The sequence below is a fragment of the Zalophus californianus genome, chromosome 2, assembly GCF_009762305.2.
Source record: "Zalophus californianus isolate mZalCal1 chromosome 2, mZalCal1.pri.v2, whole genome shotgun sequence".
In the NCBI taxonomy this organism is placed as follows: domain Eukaryota; kingdom Metazoa; phylum Chordata; class Mammalia; order Carnivora; family Otariidae; genus Zalophus; species Zalophus californianus.
In genome coordinates, this window is record NC_045596.1 from 141,599,462 (window position 1) to 141,608,938 (window position 9,477).

At 35.6% G+C, this 9,477-nt stretch overlaps 1 protein-coding gene across 1 annotated transcript; it reads right to left on the minus strand.

Annotated features, from left to right (window-relative positions):
* Positions 1-599: 599 nt before the first annotated feature.
* LOC113925985 (60S ribosomal protein L31-like) lies at positions 600-974 on the minus strand. Its single transcript, XM_035725658.1, has one exon. It carries the CDS (start codon positions 972-974, stop codon positions 600-602), a length of 375 nt encoding a protein of 124 aa, XP_035581551.1.
* Positions 975-9,477: the final 8,503 nt, after the last annotated feature.

A 9,477-nucleotide genomic window follows, 5' to 3' on the forward strand; every position in this document is an offset into this window, starting at 1 on the left:
TGAAATAAAGCTTATCTTCCCCTAACAACATTCTTTCACTCCCCTTTGTTTATATTTCAAATGATTAATTACCGAGTTCTTTCAAATTTACTCTGGGAAACACCTAGGCCTGTCTTTGACTCCAAACTGCAGTGACTTAATAATAAATCATTTTTAGCTTGTAGATCTATGAGTTGGCTATGACTGCTGGGCTCTCCTTGCTCCTCTCCCATGTGTTTTTCCTTTCTAGGACCCAGGCTAAAGAAATAATTATCCCGGGGACATGCTGTTCTCATTTTAGAAGGCCAAACAAAACAAAACAAAACAGAAAAACAATAGGACAAGGGAAAACACACAATTACATTTAAAGCTTCTGCTTGAACATGACATAATTCAAGTCTAATTATGTTTCACTGGTCGAGGTATGTTACATGACCAAGCATAAAGACGGATATAGAAGTATTATCTATCTAGAGAGAGCTACTTTGTTTCTTATGGCAAAGAGTATAGATGTATAATTCTTTTACAGGGGAGGGACTGAATTTTAGGGAACAATAGTAAAATTCCCCTTCCTTTATTTATTTTTTTTTTTGCAGTTTTATACCTTTGACAATCAGCGATTAGTTCTCATCCACATTAACGCTCTGTAGATTTTTGAAAGTGGTGACAGGTACATAAGTAACCAGTATGTAGAGCTTGTTTGGTGAATCTTCATCCTCCTTATGTTTTCTGTACAACCGCACAGGGATACGGTATGGAACGTTCCTTATTCCTTTGGCCCAGACAACTTTGTCAAGCCTAGTGTCAATGCGCACATCTGGAGTTCCCATCTCCTTCATGGCAAATTTCCGGATCTCTTTGAGTGCCCGAAGGGCACGCTTCTTGAAATCTGCTCCATGGATGGGCTTGGGAATGTTGATGGTGTATTCCCTGGTCACTACCTCGTTGATGGCAAAACCGCCCTTCTTCTCGCCACCCTTCTTCTCTGGAGCCATTCCACCGGGCCCTGGTAGGAAAGGAAGAGCGTGAGGTATTGTGGGAGAGGGAAAGCAGCGTCAAAAGTACCTCCGCCATGTTTTTTGTTTGTTTGCTAGCTTTGGCTCCACGAGGTTTACAGACAAATTCAAGCTTCTTAATTTAAAATGTAAGATCTTGAAAAAATCTTTTCCCTAACATTCCCATAGTCTCATACTTGGCCCTGTATTCTTGTTTTTCAAGAAGCATGGTATCCTAGAAGTCAAGTGAAGAAAGAATATTAAAGGACAAATACGTTGAGCCAAATGCTGCTAATAAGACAAGTGTGATGAGATTGGTTAAATTGTCTTTGATTTAGGGATATACATGTGACTGGAACTCGGAAGAAAACCATTTCACTAGAATAACAGGGGAAACATATTTAGAGGAGTTCAGCTATTTTAGAGATGAAAGAAGATTTATATTGGAGACAAGGTAATAAGAGGATGGTGTGGTCATTTGAAGCATATGTGGGGTCCACAGAAATTTTTTTATTTTTTTAAATATGTGAGAAATTAAGCCATGACTATGTGCTGCTTTGAATAATTTAGTGAAGAGAAATACATTAATGATGCATAACATATGCAAGAGTCTTGTTGATGCAATGTTCCCGAGTAAGCAAAAGGAGTGAAAACCAGGGCACAATGGAAATTTTGGCCTTAGCTAGTAACTGATATGTATTATTTTAGGCAGACCTAAAATAATAGGATGAAGGGCATAGTATATGGACTCAGAGGTAAGCTGGTAAGTAGATGTGATTGTAGGAAGTTATGAAAAGTTTCTCCAGTTTTAATTTTGTTAATGAATAAGCAAAGAGTTAATCATTTGAGTATAAGGATCATGAAAGAAGCATTTTGGGTTTGAGAACAGAGAACAGCATATGAAATGGCTCTATGGTAGAGACTGTATGGATAAAGATATATGACAAAGCCTGTAGTCTGTTGTAGGAACATTCTGCTTGCTCACAGGGACATCCCTATATAGATCTGTTTACAAGTATGTAGATAATGGATCACATCAGAAGTGTAATTATTATAAACAAAGAAAGAAACGCACTAGCAAGCAGGTTTTCAGCTTTGGTGCATCGTGTAAGGTTTAAAAAATAAGCCTGCTATAAGCACAGATGGTATGTTTTTGTTTTTGTTTCTTTAAATTAGATGCTCTTGAGTAGCCTCCGTCCTTCCCATTAGCCATGAAATCTACCACCTTACTATAATCCAGTTACAGACTTTTTAAAGATTTTTTTTTTGTCGGGGGGAAGGTGGAGTTTGGCCTGGTGATCAGACCTTCCATCAAGCAGACCCTCCCTTCAGTTTGGCCCATCTACTCAGAGGAGGAATAGAAGAGATGTCAGTAGATAATCTGTATAAATTGGAGTAGCTGGGTTCCTACTTTAGGGAAAATTTGATTGCAACTATTAAGCTTCTAAAATAAAGCAATTCTGTATGTTGCTGATGGGGAATCGGTTGTAGGAGAAAAAAATCATTGGCTGAGGTTAAGTATCTGGCCATTAAACAGTTTTCAATTACCATGTCTGTGATAGAAGATGCATTATCTCACAACGTGGAAAGGGCAGAGTGGAGTTTGTCATTAAATAAAAAGTGGTGTCACTCTGAAGAGCTGCCAAACTCCTTACTCTCATCTGAGAGATGCGGAGTAAATGATCCCAAGAGAAGGATTAGAAGAAACGAATGGGACAGACAATAAAATGTCACAGAAAAATCCCTGCTTCCTCTTTGACTGCTTCCTTTACAACATAGAGCATACATGGACTGCTCTGAATATCTGATGATATCGATTCCATGATTTGCTTTCTGTTTTCAATTAGTGCATAGTAGATAGATCTGGATGCTAGTTTAAATACATAAAAATTTTGGTTTTATAGTTAGTTTACACTCCTTCTATATGTTTCAAAACTTGTAGATAAGTAATCCAATCTTATAAAATTGTCACTGCTATCATTCTGTACATGCCATATATGGAAATATTATTAGTAAATTGAATAAAGTGAAATAGGATCACTCAAAGTAAATTCAGGGCCTTAAACCAGAAGCCCCATCCCACCCCCCACGAACCTCCCCACCCTTACACACAAAGGGATGATATAGCTTGGGATTTGACCATGTGTGATGTGAATATAAAGTGTTGGGCAATATTAGTCAATCCATTATTAAACATGATGTAGTTAAGTTGGCTACAGGATGTTCTAGAGTAAAATGAGAAAAGCTGATAATTGGTAATATTACAAGTTCAAACTTTTATTAAGTCACTGCTTCTCTGATGTCACCTGGCTGCCCCAGCAGGTAAGATTCACATCTGCTTTCCCCATGCCCTTTCTTCTCATTACACTATAGTTTACTGCAGGAATCAGGGTTTCCTTGACAGGAGAACTGGACCTTGTACTTGGAAAAACAAGGAGACCCTGGGGCATTTCACGGCTAATGGGAAGCAATGATGCTCTCAGAAATTTCTGCTATATTAAAATGGACAGTGCCCAGTTAATTCCCATTCTTATGAGTGGCAAAGTAGAAACACATTAAGAATGAAAAGCAAAGATTTTATCCACCGGAAGCAAGATAAATCTTTTAAGTAACCTTAAGACCACAATGATACTGAAAAGGAGAAGTCAAAATGATGTATAGCTGACATAATTAGAATGTATAAGTTCTCAATACAGTAGTGAAACAAGTGTATAAAAGTCCTGTACTATAAGTTTGGTCAATACAAAAAAGACTAATGCAACTTTTTATTGCCCCAACAGATTTCAAACCTAAAATTATTTTTGGAGGTTTAGAAGCTATGCAATATTTTTTTCTATACTTTTTTTATATGTATGTTTGTGTAATCTGTGATAAGTAAGGAATAGTATTTAAAATATGTCTGCATTTTATGCTTAGCCTTATATTCAATCAAATATCACATATCACATCATCTTAACACTATAAATGCCGATAAAGGCAAATTCACTTTACCCTGCGGATAGAAACCCATAAATTGTCCTTGATCATCCATCCAAAAAGATAATGGGAAAATATGTCAACATATAACAGGGATCAATGGCACATTTTATAAATCATTCTATTTTTTTATCAAATTAACTTCTTGCTAATTTTTTTAATTCATTTCGCAAATAGAAGCAACCCATTCCAGGCCTACTCTGCTGCCTGAAATCTAATCGGTAGCTGATAAAGTATCTCCTTGTTTACTAGTAAGCATATGCATTGTAAGTTTGGACTACCCTCTGGCTCGTAATCATTTTAAATGACAGTCTTCCACTTTGAAACTATTAAGCTGACCCAAGTAAAGAAACTGTTAGTAATTAGCATCAAGGTCAATAGATCTGTTTATTTTTTTATAGTTTATCAATTTTACTTTACTTTTTAAGATTTTAATTATTTTTTTTATTTTATTATGTTCTGTTAATCACCATACATTACATCATTAGTGTTTTTTAATTCTTTATTGTTATGTTAATCACCATACATTACATCATTAGTTTTTGATGTAGTGTTCCATGATTTATTGTTTGTGCATAACACCCAGTGGTCCATTCAATACGTGTCCTCCTTAATACCCATCACCAGGCTAACACATCCCCCCAACCCCCTCCCCTCTAGAACCTCTCTCTAAAATTAATAAAACTTTAAAAAAAGAGAGAGAGAGAAGCATTGGGATTATGTTTTTTTTTCTTTTTTTTAAAGATTTTATTTATTTGTTGGAGAGAGACAGAGAGCATCAGGGAGTGAGGGACAGAGGGAGAAACAGACTCCCTGCTGAGCAAGGAGCCCCATGTAGGCTTAATGCGGGGCTGGATCCCAGGACTCTGGGATCATGATCTAAGCTGAGGTCAGACTTAACCCACTGAGCACCCAGCTGCCCTGGGATTATGTTTATTTTCATCAGCCCATAAGAATAAATTCAAAGCTTCAGGGTCTATAGGGAATGAGGATGAATAAAGGATTTTATCCCATATTTTAGGAGCTAAGGAATGAAAAATGTCTAATTCTATTGTGGAATTTTTTAAAATTAATAAACAGTGTTATATTAGTTTCAAGTGTACAGTGTAGTGACTCAACAATCTATACATTATTCAGTGCTCATCATGGTAAGTGCACTCTTTAAACCCCTTCACCTGTTTCATCCATCCCCCTACCCACCTCCCCTCTGGTAACTATCAGTTGGTTCTCTATAGTTAAGAGTCTATTTTCTTGGTTTTTCCTTTCTCTCACTCTTTTTTCCCCTTTGCTCATCTGTTTTGTTTCTTAAATTCCACATACGATTGAAATCATATATTTGTCTTTCTCTGACTGACTTATTCCACTTAACATTATACTCTGTAGCTGAATGTTGTAGAATTTTTTTAACTAGATTTAACATTAACATTTAACAATCACCTTTTCCCTTAACATTTCCTCATATGTCAAAAGGGGTTAGTAGATCTAAATTCTAACCACATACTCTTTTGTTTGTTTAAACCACAGTGCCACTTACTAAGCAGTCTTTAGATACATTAGTTTTTATTTCTAATTGCTCATCTCATATAACTACAGTTTATAGCATTAACCCTAATTTCCATGCCAAAGAACACACACACACACACACACACACACACACAATATATATATGTATGTATATTTATTTTAGTATGGGCACTTCATATAAGTTGAAGCTTTGGGCTGTTATCAAATGTACTTGTGAGTTCATTTTTACATGAAATTGAAAAATTTAGAAAAAAACACATTTCTTTCTGTGATTATACACAAAGCATGCTTGCCTTCAGATTATTTGTATATACTAGTATACAGGCAAAGTGGGAAGTGATTGACGATGCTGCCAAATTCTCTCTGAGCCTACAGGATATAGATGATACCTTTAAAATTGGCAAAAACCTAATTAATCTTGCATGAGATGTAAACCTTTTGTCCTTAACCCGATAACAGTATGCAACAGTAGGAAACCCACAATTTTCATGATAAGGGAGCCCAAGCGTGAAGGATGTGTATAAAAATACTCAAACAAAAATAAAATTACTTTTTTCCTCTGCCATAAAAAAGAACAGAAATCATACCCTGTCATTCTCTAAGGTATTTTCAACATACTACACAGCAGGCTTTTTAAATACCGTAGTTGATCATAAAAATCACAGATCAAGTTAAGAAGCTTTGTATGCGTTTGTCTTTTTAAGTTGTTTCTTTTATCAACTTGACACATAAAGCCTATGGTGCTTAAATTGATGTTTACTTGAACTGCTGCTGAGCAATCCTTCTTCCACCCTCTAGGGAATCAGCAACATCTTTTAAGGCTTCCTGAGAAACCAATGTGATTTCTTCAGTTTAAATCTTGACCCTTGGCTCTAGCCACACTATCAGTAAAGGAAAAAAAAAATGAATGGTGAAATTGTGACTCTCATACAAATAGTTAATAGACACAAGTTAAAGATTTTGCTTAATCAGTAATTAATGAGGAAAACATTAAGATGTTACAGCTGATTTCAAGGAAAATTCAAATAACCACACCTATATAAGTAACTCAGTAATGCAGAGCTGAATTCATAAATAGAAGAAAAACTGGTCAGTATCCACACGGAATAATCAATTACTTTCCACTGGACAGAATTTATTTTCATATCTGTGGGCAAAATTGTTTGAAATATTATCAGGTTTTTAACAATTTACAGATGTGCAAAATGTCTCAGAGTAAATAAAAGACAAAAATGGCTACCCGGTGATCTTTTGTGCCCATTTCAAAGTTGTTCACGAATTTCCCCGACTCTATGAAATTGCAGAGGAAATACTTGGGAAAAACAAAACAAAACAAAACAAAAACAAAAGACAAACAGAAAAAACAAAAACTCATGATGCTATGATTAACAAAAGGGATGATTAGATAAAAATTATGTTTCCAAGCAAATGACTTAATTGTTAAATATATTTTCATGGAACAAATATATGAATTAAAGGGTGAATTTTAGAGATTGCTGATATAATTTGTAATTGCTGCAAACTCTGTAAATAATTTTGGACAGAAATTATTCCCCAAAATTTGATGTCCTTGTTTGAATTTGGTTACAGTTTCTACTGAAAATTTTTCCATTAAATAGTGAATTGACAACAACATACTGAGGGATTAATATCTTCAGTGTTTTTTGAAAGTATTCAGTAAACTTCTAAATCAACTAGAGAACCTGGAAGAAATCATGTTAGGAATTTGTGTATTTAGAGGAAATAGCTAAATTCCTTTTATATTATTTCCCTTTATACCAGTATGTGTAGGCCTGTGTGCCTGTTACAGACATTGGGGTGAACTCCTCAGCCATTCTTGCCTCTTGTCTTGTTCTTACACACACACTATGCTAGTAAGATTAAAGGTCACTGATTGGTATATTTTTATTAATACCTGGTCAGGTGGCCCAACTTATTTTATAAAGTCACTCATATTATTTTAACCATATTTTCTGTCTTCTCATTTCTTCTCCTTGATCCGCTTTTCACCCTTCTTCATTTGGCCTTATGCCCTAAGACACTGAGCTGGTTTACAGCTGGAGACCTGGTTCAGTGCCCTCTGGCTTCCATTTCAGTCCCCACTGGGATACCACAGTAAGGGGGATTCAAGGAAGGGAAAAAGTGAGATCAGGGAGTTACCTCTCTGGTTCTTTCCCTGGGAAGTACCTCAGAATTACTGAGTTCCTGGACCAAAGGTTATTGCTTCTCTAAAAGCAAACTTCTCTACAAGTCTCTCACCTTTGTGTTCTGGTAACTGCTTCTCCCCTTCATTACTTCTGGGTCTCAGGGTGGTAACAGTCCTCTCCCATTACTAGGCCAAGGTTATTATGTATTCCGTATAGTTCCTTTACATCCATTCACACTGTTGCAAATACATGTTTGGTTTTTTTTTTTAAGATTTATTTATTTATTATTTATTTGAGAGAGGGAGAATGAGAGAGAGAGAGAACATGAGGGGGGGAGGGTCAGAGGGAGAAGCAGGCTCCTGATGCGGGGCTCGATCCCAGGACTCCAGGATCATGACCTGAGCTGAAGGCAGTTGCTTAACCAACTGAGCCACCCAGGCGCCCCATGTTTTATTGCTAAAGTCTCTTGAAGTAATTTTAAGTGACCCATGTTTTCTGTTGGGATCTTGACTGCAATAATGCCTAAATGTACTTGTATCTCCTGAAACATGTAGCTAACCAGAAGGGTAGAAATTCCCAAGATTTTAATCTAGGCTCATGAGAAAGCAGAGGCTCTCTCAAACCTTCAGTCTTGACTCGTGGTCAGCAAACAGTATCTGTTAAGGACTAGAGAATAAATATTTTAGGCTTTGTGGATCATGCTAATGGTCATAGAAAAATAAGGAAACATGGGCATGACCCAGTAGTTAGACTCTAAAAATCCAAGCTAAGTTTACAAAAGTGTCACGTTTGTGGGTGTCTTATGAATGCCATTACTAGCAAAGAAACATTTGGTTTTAGTTTATGTTTTGTTATTTTTCTATTTTTAGAATGTGTTATTATTTTAGCTGTTGGACTGTGGAAACTGAATTTTACATTAGCCACACATTTTTCTTTTTTCACTTTTGTCCCTCATAATGCCGTTTAAGGCAAAGCCATTGCTGAGAATACGAATATAAAAAGTAAAATTTGTCAGAAACCAGATTTTTTATTGAGGATTACATTAAATTGGTGTTCTATTAATGCAGCATCCTATTCTGCAATGTAATATTCACATTCACAACCAGTTATACAAGGACCCATGATCTTAACAATAAGTTCACTGCCTACTGATATTCATTATTTATTTTCCAATTTCTGAAGTATCAGTTCTTTTCTTTTTTTTTGGAATAATTTCATTTATATGTAATGTCTAAAATAGTAAACTGCAATTCAGATTCTTTCTCTTTTTAATTATTTTTCCTCAGTTTTCACAAGTGCTATTTGTTTCTGCATGCAGAGAATCTGAGAGTCTGTTTCCCAGGTTACCTGAATGTCTCATTAATTTACTTTTTCAAGATAAGTAAATATAATCAATATTCATAATTTATACAGCAGAATAGTTTATTATATTTTTCTATTACTTCCAGAGGTAAGATAATCACATGAAGTATAAGAACTTCATGCTGCATGATAACAAGGCAACAATGAGATAACAAATATTGTTAGTGCATAAAAAATTGGTAGTACTCTATAGCTTGGTCAAAAATAGGTAAAGTTAGAAAAAAAAAAGGAAAAGAACGGGAAAGAAGGAAGTACTTAACAGAATGCAAAGGAAGTTGAGACGGGGAATAAGGGGAAAAAGGAAAGTAGAAAGGTAAAGAGGAGGGAAAGAAGGAGAACTTAAAGGGAAGGTGGATGGGTAAATGAAAAATATTCAAAGGGTTTGTTTAGTTCCGTGGTTTTTCTTGTTTATTTCATTTTTCTCAGATCAAAACTTTTCTCTATTTACTGATTATGCACCAGCAGAAAGACGGTAGGTCATGTTTATAGGTATC

Excerpts from the sequence above, each read along its gene's own strand:
- LOC113925985 (XM_035725658.1), bottom strand. The coding sequence starts at position 974 with ATGGCTCCAGAGAAGAAGGGTGGCGAGAAGAAGGGCGGTTTTGCCATC.